Source organism: Gastrolobium bilobum, unplaced genomic scaffold (assembly GCF_033153095.1).
Source record: "Gastrolobium bilobum isolate Gb01-03AN ecotype WA unplaced genomic scaffold, APGP_CSIRO_Gbil_v1 utg32013, whole genome shotgun sequence".
NCBI classification, from domain to species: Eukaryota; Viridiplantae; Streptophyta; class Magnoliopsida; order Fabales; family Fabaceae; genus Gastrolobium; species Gastrolobium bilobum.
In genome coordinates this window covers 19073-38065 of record NW_026896584.1, presented here as the reverse complement: position 1 = coordinate 38065, position 18993 = coordinate 19073, and the positions used below count along the sequence as shown (strand labels likewise).

At 34.8% G+C, this 18993-nt stretch overlaps 2 protein-coding genes across 3 annotated transcripts; one reads left to right on the top strand and one right to left on the bottom strand.

Moving 5' to 3' along the window:
* Positions 1-288: 288 nt before the first annotated feature.
* On the top strand, positions 289-2264 carry LOC133300766 (uncharacterized). The gene has a single exon (XM_061500357.1). The coding sequence runs from the start codon at positions 330-332 to the stop codon at positions 783-785; it is 456 nt and encodes a 151-aa protein (XP_061356341.1). The 5' UTR covers positions 289-329; the 3' UTR covers positions 786-2264.
* Positions 2265-3644: 1380 nt separating this feature from the next.
* On the bottom strand, positions 3645-18540 carry LOC133300763 (calcium-dependent protein kinase 29). Of its 2 annotated transcripts, XM_061500354.1 has the most exons (9): positions 17847-18540; positions 6955-7098; positions 6672-6824; positions 6120-6235; positions 5717-5884; positions 5476-5603; positions 4925-5024; positions 4763-4809; positions 3645-3672 (listed from the first exon to the last, which is right to left on the bottom strand). In XM_061500354.1, the coding sequence occupies exons 1-9, from the start codon at positions 18538-18540 to the stop codon at positions 3645-3647; spliced, it is 1578 nt and encodes a 525-aa protein (XP_061356338.1). The 2 variants fall into 2 exon arrangements, with proteins under 2 accessions (XP_061356338.1, XP_061356336.1); XM_061500352.1 differs by lacking the exon at positions 3645-3672 and having other exon boundaries at positions 4546-4809.
* Positions 18541-18993: the final 453 nt, after the last annotated feature.

Here is an 18993-nt window from a genome sequence, read left to right as displayed (position 1 = left end):
TTTTATATATCTCAACAGCTCTCTAGTCATTGCATCGGATTTGGGTTGCATTAGACTAATCAAAATCTTCAATTATAATAATCCAATTAGGATAAAACAATTAGACTAATCATTTTGAATTTATAGATTTAGAATAAGTCGAACAAGTCTTATCTCAATAAGCTAGGTGGGTTACACAAGAAAACTGTATGTGGCCTATAACAAAAGAATACAAATTAGGCTCCATATTATTCATGAGAGTTAAGCCCAAAGGCCCACTCATTCATTATTCTTCTAATCTTTTTTAACGTGGAATAAACAATGGCGTGATATTCAGAAAGAGAAGAGAAATGAGGGGAAAGGTGGAAACATGGCGAAGCATTTGGATTCATGTGAAAGTAAAACGCGCAATTCCTTTGCGGCTATTGCACGATGGGCCCGACACCGTAGAGGAGCTTCTGGATAGGCATCTAGTGAAGAAAAACAAAAAGGAAAACGACGACGAAGACGAGTTGCTGAATCGGAGGCGACTCACCAGCACTCGCCGAGAAGCGCTGAGTCTTTACCGTGACATTCTTCGGGCCACCCGGTTCTTCATGTGGCCAGATTCCAGAGGCGTCCTATGGCGTGACGTCCTCAGAGACAACGCCCGAAGAGAGTTCGAAGAGGCCCGATTCGAGTCCGACCCGGAAATCGTGACCCGCTTGCTTATCGGGGGCCGCGAGGCCGTCCACTCCGCTATTGATAAACTCGCCGAGAAACAGAGGCAACAGATTCAGAAGGATCGAGGTGGTGATCAACGGTGATCGTTCAAGGTATTGGAATTTTTCTTATTTTTGAAAATCTTGATATGTGTTGGATCCTGTACTTAAGATTGTTTGTGTACGAGGTTTGCCTTATTTTCAAATGTCTTTGGTAGATATAACTGTATGCATGCTTTTAACTGCTTCTGGATCTTGAGATCTGTTCATTTAGTTGAGGGATTGATTGTACCTGTAAACTGGCTAATAGTTCAAAGAAATGTTGTATATTTGTGAAATTCTTGTTTTTTGCTAACCACAGGAATGGTTATGATAAATTCAGCATGTCTTAAAGTCCTGAAAGTGAAGGATTAAGATCAAATTAATCACTTTATTAAAGTTTGTCAGGACACGACTAAAATTTAACAAGCCTCTTCATGTCCCTGTTATTTTCACTCTTGATAAGGTTGGCTTTGTATCAATATAGTTTGGGGATTCTCATCTGTTGAGGAATCCAAGTGTGAATGATTGAGTGAAAAAAGTCCCACATTAGTTAAGAATGGACTAAGTGAGCACCATATAAGTGGAAGGATCCATGCACCTAATGCCTTAAGGTTTTGGGTTTGATTGTGGTGTTCCGAGCCCATTTAATATTGCTGTTCACTTGGCTCATGGTTGGCGGTCTCTCCCCGCCGTGAGCTCCCCGTGCACGGCCCAACATCATCATAGTCACAAACTCGTGGTAATTAATTCTCCCATCTGAAAAATGAAGCCCAACTGTGAGTCACAATTCTTATCGAGAGCAGAACTATGAAATTATCACCAGAGTTTGGGAAACGATTATAAGAGCCCAAATAGAGTATTATTATGTAACATACATTGTCAGAATCAACGTCCTCTAAGACTTCATTTATAGTTGCTTCATCTCTCTTTTGATATTCAGTCAAAGCTTGTCTAACCTCATCTATTGTTATGTAACTGATAAAATGGAAACAGAACTTCAGGTAAGCAAGACTGTAGTAAGATTCACAATTGAAATAGATGAAAATCTGATATTAATATGAACCGTCACTGGCTTCCATTTCAAGATCTGAATAACTAATTGTTCTGATTTTATGTTACTGAACTCAATACGTGACTTAGTCTTGTATGTATTATGATTAAGCAATATTTATAATCTTCAAATTAATGAACTTTATACTGACCCTCTGTTTTCCTTATCAAAGTATTGAAAAGCCTTATACAAATTCTCTTCCTTCTCAAGTTTATGCCCATCCATAGTGGCATTAATGACTTCATAATAGTCAATAGTCCCATTCTTGTCAACAACAGCCTGACAAAGTTACGTGAAGAAGGAAAAGTATGGACCATAGTCTTGCTTAATGAAGAAGAAAGAGCATGAAAATTTATTTTCTAAATCTGTGAGAGACTGAACTTAGGTAGTGTTTGGTTGGGGAGAAATTTTTTTTTACTAGGAAAATGTAATTGATAGAGAAATGGTTGGAAAGTGAGTTTGGTAGGAAAATGTAAAAAAATTTGTTTGGTTGACCCAAATATTACCAGGGAAATTTATTTAAATATGCAAAATCTATGTTCGGGAGAAACTTTGCACCTATTTTTTCACTTCTTCAGTTATTTCAAAATACCACATCTCAAGTGGTATTATGTAACAGTGAATTTCATCCAAAAATCAACACAAAAGTCATTTTCCCATCTATCCTATTTGTCTGGTATTTTTTGAAAAAGCCTGAACCAAACGTGGTATTTTCCAATATCCACTTACACTTTTCCATCATTCCCAAAATAAACCTTCAACCAAACACTACCTTACAGTATCCATTAGCTGCTTTATTTTGGATTCACTAAGTTTGGAAGTTGGATCCCAATCTGGATAATCCAGATTTGAGTTCTTAAATGTGATTGTGCCACAGTGATCAGTATAAATATTGTTGAACAATTGCTACAAGCCCTTGATTTCTTCCTCCTGAAGGCTTTTTCTATTACATTCCATATCCAAAAATAAAAAAATTCTGTAATCAGAGAGATAGATAGCCAGCCTAAGTATATTATATTTTCTACCTTCTCATATTTTTGTTATACCAAGCAAGTGTAACAACTTCTATCCTAAAATTTTCACCTACCCACCTTCCATTTTTTCAACCGAGTACCAAGTCTGGTTACATTTTACGTGGGATTTTATGCACAACTGAAAATTTTGGGTTGCCTTTAAAGCAAGTTTTTTCATTTTGTTCATTGCTCTGAACTGTCACATCCTAATTAAAACAGCAATGTCTGGAGGCTTGTCGGATGCTCACCTTCCTTTATCCATGGATGTTCTTGTTCAAATGCATAATGTGAATGACCTTAGTATTTATAGTCGTTCTGTAAAATGAACAAACCTTCATACTAAGCATGAGCACTGAATTAATTATGCTTAACTGGATCAAAACTGCAGTCCATATCCAAACCTTCATTGTAAACATGTCACTCAAAGATGCATGATTTTTTTATTGATTAACAAATGGATAGATTAATTTACAGACAAGTAATTTGTTAGTGATAAGCTAGTAACAGATTATTAGCTTAATAAAATTTACATTGTTAAAGAATAACCGAGTTATTTTTAACTGGTATTAAAATGATGTGAAAATTTTGGTATGAATGAATCATGGGGAAATCACTTCTCATGTGAGAGGAAATCTCACTTGTCATGAATCATTTTTCATATTAACCCCATTCCAAAGTTTACATATACAACTGTCAAATTCTTTTACCCGCTATGATTTATTTTATTTTTTTTCTAAAAAGAACTCCCAAACTCTTTTAAGCCCATTTTGTTTGTTTGTTTTTTTTTCCCCCAATCGCTACCCAACAAAAAAAACAATATTTTTTTACAGTTACGGGTGAAAAAGTTTAAACCCAAAACTAAATTAGTCGGAGTGGTTGGTTAAGATTTCAGATATTGGTTGGTGTTAAAAAAAGAAAAAGGAAAAAATAATACTCTAGTCCACACACATCAGCAACAGGTTAACGAGATAACATATAATACAAAAATAATTAAATAAAAATATATTTAAGTTTCATAATCTATTTAGTCCATCACATAAATATTATTATGACAGCCTACGTACAAAGATTGTAGCCGACTTTTGCGTTTAGTCCAATTACAAAAAATTAATAAAAAAAATTCAATAGAAAATTTGGAAATAAAATACATATAAAAATGAAAAAAAAGGAGATGTTATAAGAAAAGCTTAGCAAAGCATAAAGAGGCCCTGAAGAAAGAAAAACGGAATTGAAGGCTCAAGGTAAAAAAATAAGACAAGCATGAACAAGGAAAAAGCAGAACGGAAGAAAAATAAAGTTGCAAGCATGGGGAATGAAATTGGGAAGCGATAGAAGTATTAAATTGTACTATCCTCTCGAATTTGGTTGTCCTTGCTTTGCCAATAAAATCTGAACGAGCTTAGAGGAGGTAGAGAGCAAAAACGAGGAAGAGGAGAGACCTCTTATAACTCCTGGTTCTTGTGGTTCTTTGTATGCTATTAGTTAAGAGTACCAAATCATTTTTTATTTTAAGGATTGAAATTGAATTAGCACCTTAAGTTGTCTATAAAATTAATTCGAAATCAAATTGCAAAAAAATTAGAACAACAAAAGATACAATGTAACCAAAGAGAAGTAACTTCAGCACTTCATGTAAAAAGAATGTAAGTAACCTTGTTCATCAAAAGACCAACGAGCAGTAAAATTTGTAGCGTAAGTATGTCATGGAATTATAGTTTTGCTGTAGTTTATTTATTTTTTTGGGTACATCCCTGTAGTTTATTTATGAGAAAAGCTATACAAAGTTTTGCATTTCGTGTGCCATAAAATTTTACATTAAGGTACACTTGCTGACCAATTCAAGAGAGATTGAATCTCCAGCAACAAGTAGCAAGAAAAATCCACAAACAGCTCCATTTTCATTTGAATACATCACTCGATTAATATCAATGAACTGAACTTATCGTGGTTTGTCTTTCTCATAATTATCCAGGGTCCCCTTTCTCATCATAGCTACAAACTCCTGGTAATTAATGTGACCATCCTGCAAATAAACACAATTCACATGAAGACCAGAACTATGAAATTATAACAGGAATAAAGAAGCTTGGGAAGCGCTTATAAGAGGCTAATAGAGTATAATTAACTATATAACATACTTTGTCAGTGTCAACATCATCGATGACTTCATTAATGGTTGCTTCATCTCCCATTTGATATTCAGTCAATGCTTGTCTAAGCTCATCTCTTGTTATATAACTGATCAAAGTCAGGAAAACAGAACTTTAGCTAAACAAAAACCTAAGAAAAATCACAATTAAAATAGACAAAAAAATATGATACTAATTAATTTATGGGAAAAACTATTCTTATGTCACATGATATAAATTTTCTCTCCTACACACCCTTCGATAACTGTGCCACCTTTTTCTTTTCTGTTTTCAGGTGGTGGAGCCCACTAGTTTGTCTCTATGACATGATATAACTATCTCCTTTAAGATGAGATTAATAAAACCCTTAATTTATATGTACCAATGCTGGCTTGCATTCGCAATCTGAATAACTTTCCAATCAGTGATTCTAATATAATATAAAATTATTAATGTACCATTTATCTAACAACTTAGTTATTGGATTGAAATAATTGTTTTACATAATATCATAACCTATGTGACCAAGTGGTTATGATATGTGTAGTGATCAAACTCACCCGCTGTTATCCTTGTCAAAGTATTGAAAAGCCTTAAACAAATTCGCTTCCTTCTCAAGTTTATGTCGGTTTATAGTGGCAGTAATGAATTCTTGATAGTCAATAGTCCCGCTTTGGTCAACATCAGCCTGAGTAAGCATGTGAAGAAAGAAAAGTGTGTACCATAATTTATTAATTCTCGCATGATAAAGAGAAAAAACAGAAACATTTATTTTCTAAATTTGACTAAGACTAAACTTACAGCATCCATTAGCTGCTTTATTTCATATTCATTTAGCTTGGATCCCAATCTGGACAATCCAAATTTGAGTTCTTCATATGTGATTGTGCCAGTGCGATCAATATCCATATTGTTGAACATTTGTTTCAAGCCTATGATTTCCTCCTCTGAAAGGTTTTCTGCTATTACCTTCCATATCAAGAAATAAAAGTCTATTACTAGAAAGATACTCGATATTTCTTTTCTACCTTCTCATATTTTTGTTGAACCAAGTAAATGTAAAGTGATTTTTATTTTATAATGTTTACCTTCTCACTTTCCACTTATTGATCAACCGAGCACACCTAAGACTAGTTACATTTTATGTGGGAATTGAACATACATATGATTCAAATTTTATGCACAACCAAAAATTATGAGGTACCTTCAAAGCAAGTTTCTTCATCTTGTTCATTGCTCTGAACTGTTTCAGCCTAAATAAAACAGCATTGTCTATAGGCTTGTCAGATGCTTCACCAACTTCCTTCATCCATGGGTGTTCTGGTTCAAATGAATAATGTGAACACAGCTTCATACTATGAATAAACTCTGAATTAATTTTAGTTAATTGGGTTTATACTGCAGAGGACGAGTCTTTCAGTAGCCGTAAGGTAATTCCTTATGACTGGAAGGTCACTTCGAGTCTAGGATACAACCTCTATGCAAAAATGCAAAAGTAAGACCGTGTACAATCGACCCTCACCCTTACCTTTGCAAGTCGGGAAACCTTATGTATCGGGATTTAAATTGTAGTTTGAGGTAAAAAAGTACAACTATTTTCTTTTCTTATTTTTTCTTTTCCAATTCCATACATGGCTGCAAATTTTTTTCAATTGAGAATTGGGGGGGATTAATTTTAGAGTTTGGATCACATACTATAATTGAAAAATTATGAGAATGTAAGTGGGGGGAATTGAAAACGCAATGACATACTTACCTAGGGCATCAGAAGCTGTAATGCGTTTCTTAGGATCAAAAGCCAACATTTTCCTTATCAAATCTTTTGCAGCAGCTGAAATAGAAGGCCATGGTGCACTATCCAGATCGAGCTTACCTCCCGAAATAGCTTCAAATATGCCTTTCTCGTTGTCTAAAAATTGTTTGATAGGTAATATCACTAATGACTAAACCAATGAAAATAAAACTAAAACATGTACCCATCATGATATGCATTTATTTGCCTCATTGTGAACCGAAACAGAGTCATGCATTCTACTTACCAGCCCAAAATGGAGGAACCCCACTTAGGAGGATGTATAAAATAACTCCTGCACTCCACACATCTATCTCTTTTCCATAATTCCGATTTAATACCTCTGGAGCTATGTAGTATGCACTTCCAACAACTTCTTCATACATTTTTCCTGTAAAATTGCTTATTATTTAGTACAATACAATGACTCGATTCACACACACAAATAATAATAATAATAATAATAATAACAACTAATACTCCTATGTTGTATCCGTGCATGACGAGATGTTTTGTTCGTGTGACGTGTCCATCTTTGCCAATGGGACAAAATTGTAACGTATATTCTTCTTTGCAAATTAATTAGGACTATATATTTGATAAAAAATAAATAGAAATGATACTAATAACTAAAGGCTTTTATAAGTTTGGTGGGTCTATTATTATTTATTGTTGAGATATTCAAGTGTGATGAGTCCCACATTGGTTGGTAATGAGCTAAGTGAAGAGTATATAAGTGAAAGGACCCATGAACCCAATGCCTTAAGGTTTTGGGTTGAGACATGGTGTCGGATCCACTTACTACGGTTGGTGTAGTCTTAGCTCATTGGTGGTGGCCCCCGCCACGGACTTCTCAAACTAGAAATTGTACTCAAAATTAAAAACTTGTATGAACTTGAAGAGGGACGTAGCTCCACCACTAGTATTCTCACAGTCAGTAGTACATTATTGATGTTAGAAGACCGACTTGTATGAACTTGAAGAGGGACGTAGCTCCACCACTAGTATTCTCACAGTCAGTAGTACATTATTGATGTTAGAAGACCGTTTACTTGGTTGACTCGATGTTCTGATGATAATAATAATAATAATTGACTTGGTCATATTGATCCATGAAGGAATCTACCAAAGCTTTAACAACTAATTTAACTCGATGATATTTCGGCATGCTAAAGTTATCCCATTTTGAAGCTACCTAACATTCTAACTCAATATTTTTTTTCTTAGTACAATGTCTAATCTAAAGTTGGAATCCAACAAACTTGAAAAAAGAGAAACAATTTGAAATTGAATCCAAACAATCATGTTGTAAATGAACAAAATGCATAAACAAAGATGAGAAATGAAGCAGATGCAAGAGGGCATAGATTGAAGAGGATGCCTCCCTAACCAACCTTCTTAAATGAAGACAGACAAACCAAAATCTGCGGCTTTCAAGGGCGCCTTTTCATTTTTACTAGCAAGCAGTGGCGGACGCAGAAATTTTAATGACGAGGACGAAAATAAAAAATATTATATTATAAACAAAAATATTTAAAATATAATACAGACTTAATATAAAAAAATTAAAAGAAATCTATCACAAAGATTAAGAATACTTCATTTGACTCTTATTTTACGTATTTTCTTATTGTTTAACTCATATATAATTGAATTTGTGTTAAAACTCAAAATAATTTCTTTTTTAATGTATGTAATCAAAGAATCATCAAGAAATTGGTCTTCTATTTTATTTCGAAGCTTGTTCTTGATTTTATTTTACGCATGCGGATCCTGACTTTTTTCTTTCTTTTTAAATGTCAGAATCCACATGTGTAAATATGTATGCTATAAAAAAATTTATATGCTATTGCTGCAGATGAGGCGAACCCATAAATAAATCATGCTATCCATTATCAATAAATTAGATACCCACAAAAAATTTATATGCTATTGCTGCACACTACAATTTTTTAATCTCACAATCACGTGTTTGGTATGAGGTGAAAAAAAAAATTTCCTAAGAAAATAGGGTTGGAAAATTATTTGTCAATGTTTGGTAGGAGGTGAAGTAAAAATATGGCTAGGAAATTTTTTTCCCATCATTTGCTTTTCTATGTAAAATAGTTGGGGAAGATTACTATTGAAGGGGTGGAATTATTTTTTTTTCTTCATGTGGTGGGAAAATTAACACACAACATCATTAAAATTAACTCAACATTCCCGAAAATTTTTTGACCTACCAAACACCTTTTAGTAAATTTTACCCCAAAAGAAGGTAAGAGAGGCTGAGGCGGGTTATTAACTATCACTGAAAATTGAAGAGTAAAGAGGTACTTGAAGAGTGTTTCAAGATCGAGTCCCACGCGCCCCTACAATGAAAATGTTTGTGCTTCCTCTTCAGTTGTCTTTTGCAATTGCAGGCAATTTTCAAAAGTTTGATTTGAGCGGTTGAGATTTTGTGTTTCCTCTTCATGCTCACGCATGTCAGTAATTTACCCACTCGCATATATTTTGTAATATTATTAAAATATCATTTGTATATATAATTTTTTCTCATCAAATTTTAGGGGGGGTGAGGGCCCACCCTAACCCCCTTTAAGTCCGCCCCTGCTAGCAAGCAAGAAATTCTAAGGCTTAAGGTCCCTATGCATCACCCCCATAAAATGACAAGCATGGACCACATTCACAATTTGTTGAATATAGAGGCAGCTTCACCCTCAGAGTAACTACCCTTTTGTTAGAATTTGGATATCCACACAGATGCAAGAGACAACTATACTTGTGTATCTACAAAAAAACTTTTCTTTTCTATTCTTGCTTTCTTGCTCTTTTTCTTTTTCTCTTTGATCTCTTGATCTCTTGATCTCTTGATCTACATTTCATACAAACTATCAAAGGCTATTTATAAGCTATAAAACTGACAAACATAACTCCACACATAACACCCTCATTACTTTATAACTGACATAACTGACTCATTAATATTCTAACTGACACAAGAAACTAAAAAACCAAAACTGCTAAAAATGGACATTTAAAATTTATCCCAACAAAACTCCCCCATAAATTTTGAATTCTTCTTTCTTTCTTCGCGTTGCTTCTACTTTTCTTCAACTTTCTGATCGCGCCTGTTTTCTTCAATCTTGATCACCGACAAAAAACATCTAACACCTTCCAACTTAATTAACTCAAAAAAATATCTCCCCAGCAATTATTTTTCTGAACATATTTTATTTTATCCGGTGGCTTCTTTAATTTGATATTTTCAGTTTCATTAGCAGGACTTTCCTTGTTTCCATTCGCTGCATCTTCTTCACCTGCAAGTTTCTCGTCACCCAAATTCTTCTCAGTTTCATTCGCCACTTCACCAGTTGCTTTCACAATTGCATCATTGGTATTGTCAACAAAATCTCTTTTTCTCTTCAAGACCACATCCTTTTCTTCAAATGCACCTTCCATTTTTTCGCCGTTCTCGGCTCCTTCATTGCCGTCTTCCTCGCATCTCCTCAATGGCATCTCGGACCAGCGACCTATGCCGGTCGCCGACGTCGACCTCGTCACGACGGGGTCGAAGTCTCTTCCAAAACATGAACTCGTTGATTTAGCCGGGATGTCCCCCATCCCGGTTATCAACATGAGACTCGGATTCGCAGTCTCCTCCAAGCCGGTCTCCATCAAGCATCTCGGATTCTCAATCTCCTTTCCGATTTTCGACTCAGTCTCCAGACACTCAGGTTCCACGAAGTCTTCTACCTCGACAGTGGACTCGTCATTCCCGTCCTTCTCTGCTTCGATCTCGGCTCCTTCGTTCTCCTCATCTTCGATCTCGGCTCCTTCGTTCTCCTCATCTTCTATCTCGGCTCCCTTGGCCGCAGTCATCTCCATCGTCTTCTTCTCCGAGTCGTCTCTTACGCGTTCTGACACGTCAATCTCCTCCGCGGATGCGTTGCCGTTGGCAACCTCGGACTCCGCCATATCGATCTCTTCTTCATCCGCATCATTCTCCTCATCTTCATCATCATCATTGATGATTTCATCTTCTTCTTCATCAATCAGATCAAACCGTCCAGGTAAGTATTTTGTTACGAAGGCCATTAGAAAATCCTTCCACATATTATTAAAGTCGCGGCAGTTCCATGTATGGAACCATTTGATTGCACTTCCTCTGAGTCTTCTCATGGCCACCTGCCATTTGTCCTCCGTCCAGGTTTTTTCTTTCCGAAAATGTTCCTTCAAACAGAGAAGCCAATCTAATGCTTCATCCTTATCTCCATGGAAGAGTGGCACCTCTAACTCGCTCTTTTTCCCCATAGCTCTGATACCAATTTGTAGGATCGCTCAAATACAAAACCAACAAATGAAACAACTATTCAAGAATGTCGTGAGGACTTGTGGAGAAAGAGAACAAACTTCTGTGAAATATTTTACTAAATTTCGTTGCTTCTCAATTCTGTGTTTCTCAAACAATATACTAGACTATTTATAGGCTATAGTTTGCCTTTCTAAAACTGCAATACTAAATAGCCATAAACCAGAATTAAAACCAAACTTAATAACAAAACATAACGACTGACTCTTAACCTTTCAAAACTCCTAAACTTAATGCTAACCTTATGACTCATAAACTATCCATAACTGACAACTTTAAACACATTAAAGTAACATTTAACGTTTACTTAACAAAACTCCCCCGTAAACTTAAATGCTTCTTTAGTATTGCAGAAGAGTAAAACAAAGGATTTTTTCTAAGGCAGAAGTCGTAACTTTTACATTCAAACAATAGATTTAAATTACAAAACTTGTAACTCTACAATAAAGACACTTAACATCACAATAAACTCACATAATTTCAGAAACTTAAAAACATAAAACTGACATTTAACGTTTGCTGAATTAAACCCATTAAAAACTAAATTGATTGCTGAATTAAACCCATTAAAAATTAAACTGACACATAACTCCACATTTAACGTTTATTCAACAAAACTCCCCCGTAAACTTAAATGCTTCTGCCATCCTTCATGCCGATCAATTTCTTGTAGTTGTCAAGGAGTACCGTCGGTAGCGGTTTCATGAAGATATCCGCGACTTGCTCTTGACTGGTCACGTGTGTTAGCCCCACATTTCCTTCCTTTACTTGATCCCGGATGAAGTGAAATCGGACGTCAATATGCTTGCTTCTTTCATGATTTACCGGGTTCTTGGCTAGCTCTATAGCCGACTTATTGTCAATTCGGATCACAGTTTGGCCGACTTGTTTTTCCTCCAGCTTGCTTAGCAAATTCCTGAGCCACATTGCATGACAAACACACCAAGATGCAGCTACATATTCAGCTTCACATGTCGACAGTGTCACAATAGGTTGCTTCTTCGAAATCCAAGTGAATGCCGTGTTGCCCATGAAAAACACATAACCAGCCGTGCTCTTTCGATCATCTACGTCTCCACACCAATCACTGTCAGAATATCCAATCAACTTGTATTTTGCCGAGCTCGAGTAGTGTAACCCGTGTGAAACTGTACCTTGAACATACCTCAGAATTCTCTTTACCGCCTTCCAATGTGTGTATCTTGGCTCCTCCATGAACCGACTTACTATGTCGACACTCAACGAGATATCCGGCCTCGTGCATGTGAGATAGCGTAGGCTTCCCACCAAACTTCTGTACTTGCTTGCATCAACACGGTCTCCTCCATCAAACTTAGAAAGTTTTGAACCGGGTTCCAGGGGGAAGCCCGTGGCAGGGAGCCACCACCAATGAGCTATCTCACATGGAAATGGTGGAGGACCAGAGTGGTTGTAGCATTCAATGCATTAGGACTGACAATGGAAAGGAGTATACTTCAGAACAATTTAATATTTTTTGTGAAGAATCTGGCATTGAACACCAACTCACTGCTCCATACACTCCGCAACAAAATGGAGTAAGTGAGCGAAGAAACAGGTACATAATGGAAATGACTCGATGTATGCTTCACGAAAAAGAGTTGCCAAAGAATTTCTGGGCTGAAGCAGCAAGCACTGCTAGTGCTGTAGTAATGCGAGATGGAGATGGTAAATCAAAGTGCTTTGGATTTGTTAATTTTGAAAATCCAGATGATGCTGCTAAAGCTGTTGAGGCACTTAACGGAAAGAAGTTTGATGACAAGGAGTGGTATGTTGGAAAAGCCCAGAAAAAATCTGAACGTGAGCTTGAACTGAAAGGACGATTTGAACAGACTGTAAAAGAAGCTGTTGATAAAAAAATCTCACCACCCTGACACAACTCCATCACCAAATACACACTTTGCTTATCCTCATAAGCACCCTTGAACTCAACGATGTTGGGTTGTCCCGTTAGGTGCTGAAGGATCATAATTTCCCTCCTAACATCCTCAATTTCCTTCTTTGTAGTTAGCTTTCTCCTTGGAATGGATTTACAAGCATACTTTCGTTTTGTGGCCTTCTCTATGCTAAGATAAGTGATAGCAAATTGACCCCTTCCAAGTTCCTTCTCAAGAGTGACAAGAACCTTAATATCAATGTATGGTTTGCCTAATATAGATTGAGCAACGGATAATAATGACGATGAATCTGGATCTTCTAATGTCAAAATTTACATGACCATGTCATGTGAAGAATCATAATCATACAAAGGTGGATCAATAGTAATAAAGGAGGAGAGAGAAAAAAATGTTAAAATAAGTAGTTGCGAAATCATAACCGTTGATTAACTTTTGTATGATTGTGATCTTCCCACATGACCATATCATATATTTTTTTTCACATGAGATGATCCATTTCCAATGACGATAATGATGGAGTTTGAAATAGAGATGTTTGAAAATAATATAAACTATTAAAAAGACCTTAAGGTTTATGATTGAAATGATTTTTTATGTGGTATCAGATCCTCGGTTTCGATCATATCCCCCCACTTTCTTTTGTAGAATTTTCTAGCATAGTTAAGTGGGCATGTGCATTATCCACCCTTCAAACCATTAGAAAAACCCTCACCCAATATCTTAAGATTTTGAGTTAAAGTAATTATTTACATGGTATTATAGCTTTCTTGATCAAAAGATCACAAATTCGATCTTCACCATCTCAACTTTCTAATGGAATTAAAATAAGAACAAGATAAACAAAAAATTGGGCCATGTGTAATATTCTCACGTTTCAAACCCAAAAGATTCTTGTATGAAAGGTGATTTAAAGAATAATATAAAGTTTTAAAAATGTCCTCACCCCAACATAAAGTTTCTGAGTGAAGTGATTCTTTATAAGGTTAACGAGGTTGAGGTTGTTGTTGGGTTTTATGTGGCAATTGATGGTAAGGACCGGGTGGTGAATCAGAGTCATAGGTGATTGGTACTCTGTTGCTGTGGTGTTTGCTGAAGCAGTGCCCCATGTGGAATGTTTGTGGAGAGATTATTGTGAATTATGCGGAATTTCAGCTTCAGGGATTAAAATATTTGTATAAACTTAACTATGCTGCCACTTTCCATTTATGCTTTGCTTTTCCCTTGGGTTAGCTTGGGGTGGTCATTAGTCCTTACCTTGCAAAAAGCATCACTCCTCCCCTTTTGCATCAGTATGCTCTACGCTTTGCAAGAGAGAGAGAGGGAGGCAGTTTCGTAATTTTAGTGCTAGGAAGGATTCTCGTTGCTTAATGCGTCATTTGAAGTTTCGTTTGATCTTATTGGTCGTTTATACCAGTTGGGATGTAAATTTTTTCGTAACAGAATAAAAATAAAATTTTAAAATTTTAAGTATTATTAAAAGGGGAGGTTACGTTTACAATTTTTTTTGTTTATAACTCTTACAACCTCAACTATGTTCTCTCGGGAGTACACTACTGAAGAGTGTATTCCCAGGAGAACATAATTGAAGTTGTAAGAGTTGTAAACAAAAAAAGTTGTAAACATAATCTACCCCTTATTAAAATTGATAGGAGACACTAACTATATAAGTATTATTTATAATAGTTAGTGTTTCCTACCAATTTTAATAATATCTAAAATTTTATTTGCACCCCTATTATTAAATATTATAGATCTGCCACTATATTATATGGGTTTTATGTTTATCATATAACATAATATAACTTCACTTTCTTACACACACATTAAAGAGGTGGGGTCCACATGTTTTTCTTTCTCTTTCATCATTCCACTTTCTCTCTTCCTTTTATTGTCTGTGTTGGAAACAACACTTAAATTATGTTACATAACATTAATAAAACCCATATTATATATGCAAGAGATAAAGTTATATCTAGGGGTGTTAACGAGCCGAGTCAAGTCGAGCTTTGGTTTTAAAAGGCTAAGCCTGAGTTTAAATGTATCAGTGTGACCTAGCCTGTTACTTGTTATGAATATAATTATCAGCATGTGGCTTGTCTTATTTACAAAAAATAAAAGCCTAGTTTAGCCTGTTAGCCTATTAAAAAATAATAAGACAATAAAAATTTATCCAAAAAGAATATACGATCAACAATACTAATAATTTCATAAAGATTTATAAATTCAATGTATATCCAAACAATATAATTTAGAAAAAAATCTTTCAAAAAGATTGTTTAACTAATAAAATGAGATAAAATGAGTTGAGGAGAGAGAAATGACTATTATGAGTAATAAAAAAACTATAAAATAAAAACAAAAGTTAGTATACTAGGTCAGCCTGATAGGCTCTAAGGCCGAACTTTTCAATTGGAGTCTAAAGCCTTTTTACTAAATGAGTTTTTATATAAGTCCAAGCCTGGTTCCAACAATCAATTTTAGACATGTAAATCAAAGTTTTTATGAGCCGGGCCAAATGCCTCTGTTTCGTTTAGCACCCTTAGTTATATCTAATAGTCGAACTATAAACAAGTTGTGAAGTTGAACGATTCACTTCCTGCGTGTCTAGACACGGAGAATTATGACGCGGAGCTATCTATGAGCTATCTATGATGCGTTTCGCAATCAACATGTATCCTAAGTTTTGTAGTGCATTTTGTTAGGGGTGTAAATGGATTGGGTTGAGTTAGATTTGCCTTAAATAGGGTATATTTATGTAAAATACTTTAGATCTGGCTTGGTCTATTAGTCTTGTATAGGCCCAAATTATAATTCTGACCTAACTAATATTTAAAAAACAAAAATCTTGCCCTAGGCTTGTTTAAATCTATTAGGCATCTAATAATTAAAATGATATTACTTTATCATTCAAAGAATAATAATTTTATTTATTTTATTTAAAATAAATAAAATGATATAGATGATCTGTAGACTTATAAGCCCGACATGTAAAAGAAAGTCTATGACCTGCTTTTTTAAAAGCTTAAGCCTATTTTATTTGATTATATATAATAGATCAAATCTAAGCTGGGCCATAGGCCTTTATTAGGCTACCTGACCCATTTACACCTAATCAATATATTCTATTCGTAATAGAAAAAAGATACTCACCTACCAAAAAAAAAAAATACTCGACTTTTGTCCATAATTATTGAAATAAAATCATTTTTTAAATATTTTATAAAGAGAAAAATACGTAGATTCCTTACAAATAAATATTAGCAAAAAAATCATGCAAGATATTTAACGCATCGTCCTTTTTTCTCAAACTTTATTTTATTTTATTTTTCTTTTTATACGAGGGAGGTTATATTTACAATTTTTTTTCGCTTACAACTGAATTTTAGCCGTTGATTTTCGTTAATTTAAATTTATTTAGTCATATTTATTAATTAATTATTAATTTCTAATAATTATAACTGTCAGATTGACGGAATCAACTATTAAAATTTATAGAAAAATATTTCTGCAGTTAATGCATATAAGTTATCTGCATTACTCCTAAAACAACGTCGTTTTGAGATTGAAATATTTAAAAATAATTATAAAGACTATAGTAATCCTGAAAAAAATTAAAATTACAAAAATACCATGATTTTCGTTCCAAAATGACGTTGTATTGGACTTACTGCAGATAAGTTATCTGCAGAAAAAATAAACCCTAAAATTTAATTGTAAAAAGTTATAAACGAAAATAGGTTATAAATATAATCTTTTTCTTTTACTATACAATAATTACTTTAAAAGTATGTGATTATTGTATTATTTAAGGGGAATAAGTTTGTTATGTCCTGCACTAACAAAAAAGCATGGGCCCACAAGAGTTTCAAAAAACAGAAAAAAAATAAAAAGTTGATGGTGATGGTTTTTGTATGTGCAGGATGGAAGCAATTTGTCATGTAAAAGGACCAATACAATCCTCATTATTTAAAGGGAGTATTCTACTAATATTTTTTCTTAAATTTTTTAAGATAAAAGGTAATCATTTAAACCCAGATTCTTTTTCCAGAAAAGCACCATACATCTGATTCAGTATATTTCTTTGTTTATATTTTTTAATATTTTTAATTGAAAGACATGTCTAAAAAATGTATATTAGATAAGTTTTTTTTTTTTTTAAAAAAAAATTTCTCTAAATATTTTGGTTAAAACTTATTCAAATGTACTCTTTTTGCTGAGTTAAAAAAGTCCAACTATGCTTAAAAAAAAGAAGAAGAAGTCCAACTTCACTGAAGGGGGGCTTCAATGTCTAATTAGGATTCCAAGAATCCCATATTCTTCGGGACATATTAAGAATGTTATGGGTTAGTATTTCGCCTTTATTATCATGCATTCAAGGTCTGTTTAAAAATATGTAAGTTAGCACCAAAATTATTACATCTAGGCCATGATTGACCGAAAAGTTAGCACAGGCTAAAAGAAAACACATCAAACCAAAAGTTATTAGTCTAGTGATGATTCAATTAAATTTCAGGATTTGACCTATTAAATGATAGATGGTTGGAATCCTGAAAGTTACAATTTTTGGAGAAGATAGAAAGGCCAAATCCAAAATCAGATTAATCAAATCCATGGGGACTTCAAAACCAATTTAAGTTGATATGTGAATTCACATTAATAATTTTATATAATATTTTTCGATGATTGATATGGATGTTAAAATTAGCATAGCATAACCCCAGACCCCCAGTACTTTCCCCCAACTCGCAATGATGAACTAGAGATTAAGGGGGGAAAAATAAAAGAAAAAAGATGATAATGCAAGTAATTATGGGAAGGAAACAAAATAGAAGGAATAAGGGAAAGACATTGAGCAAGCAACAAAGTACTAACCTTCCTCAAAGAAAATGGAGAGTCCAAAATCAGTGGCTTTAACTGCAGCATTCTCGTCCTTGGTAGCCAACAAGAAATTCTCTGGCTTGAGATCTCGATGCATTACACCCATGAAATGGCACACGTGAACCACATTCACAACTTGCCGCATAACTATGGCTGCTTCACGCTCAGAGTAACTCCCTTTGGCCATAATGCGGTCAAAGAGTTCACCCCCACTACACAACTCCATCACTAGGTGCACGTTCTGCCTATCCTCAAAAGCTCCCCTGAATTCCACTATGTTGGGTTGCCCTGAAAGATGTTGCTGAATCATAACCTCTCTTCTAACATCATCAATTTCATGTTGGCTCAATAGCTTCTCCCTTGGAATAGATTTGCACGCATACTCTCTTCCTGTCGTTTTCTCAGTACATAGATAAGTGACACCCGATTGGCCTCTTCCTAGTTCTTTCTTCATCTCGTACATCAAGTTTATGTTAACGTACGGTTTTCCTAAAATTGGTCGTATTTGTGAAGATTGGGTATGTTTGGTACGACGAGGAGGAGGAGGAGGAGGTGGAGTTGGCATTTGTTGGGTTTTCCTAGATTGTTTGTGGGTATGCTGAGGAGAGGAATCTGAGGAGACAATGACAATTTCATGGGACTTGGTTCTTCGGCAAAAACCCATAAAGCGCCCAAATACTAGTCCCATAATTCTCAGGTGTATATATTTTGATTTTTAAGGTAGTAATTTGCTTTGATATCAATACCTGTCCGAACACCAATATATATATATATAAGTTGTTTGCTTTAATATTATTAATTAGTATTTCAACTTTTTTGGTGCTTTTCTTCTTCCCTTGGACTAGTGGCAAGAATATAATAATTCGTTAGGTTGTAGTTATGCAACTTTACGCTTTGAAGAGAACCGATTCTATTACTCTTCCCTTGGTATTGGTACGAGTAGGAGAGAAAGACTTGCATTTGATTAAAAACGTTTCAGGGTTGGAATTAATTTCATGAACGCTTCGCATCTATGGGTTCTTATATATGTGACTCTCTTAGTACGAGGGTTTCTTCACCTAGGAGTTTAAGAAGTATGCTTTCTTATCGCTATCATCAATCGTTGAGTACTTGGATCGAATTAATATAGGCCAGTCTCTTG

What these genes read in the sequence shown, in the direction of transcription:
- LOC133300763 (XM_061500352.1), bottom strand. Translation starts at nt 18,540, where the DNA reads ATGGGACTAGTATTTGGGCGCTTTATGGGTTTTTGCCGAAGAACCAAG. An exon ending in GGTTCCTCCATTTTGGGCTG is followed by an intron (nt 6,825 to 6,954) that starts GTAAGTAGAATG and finishes AACAATTTTTAG; the next exon opens with ACAACGAGAAAGGCATATTT. An exon ending in TACAGCTTCTGATGCCCTAG is followed by an intron (nt 6,236 to 6,671) that starts GTAAGTATGTCA and finishes CATTTGAACCAG; the next exon opens with AACACCCATGGATGAAGGAA.
- LOC133300766 (XM_061500357.1), top strand. Translation starts at nt 330, where the DNA reads ATGAGGGGAAAGGTGGAAACATGGCGAAGCATTTGGATTCATGTGAAA.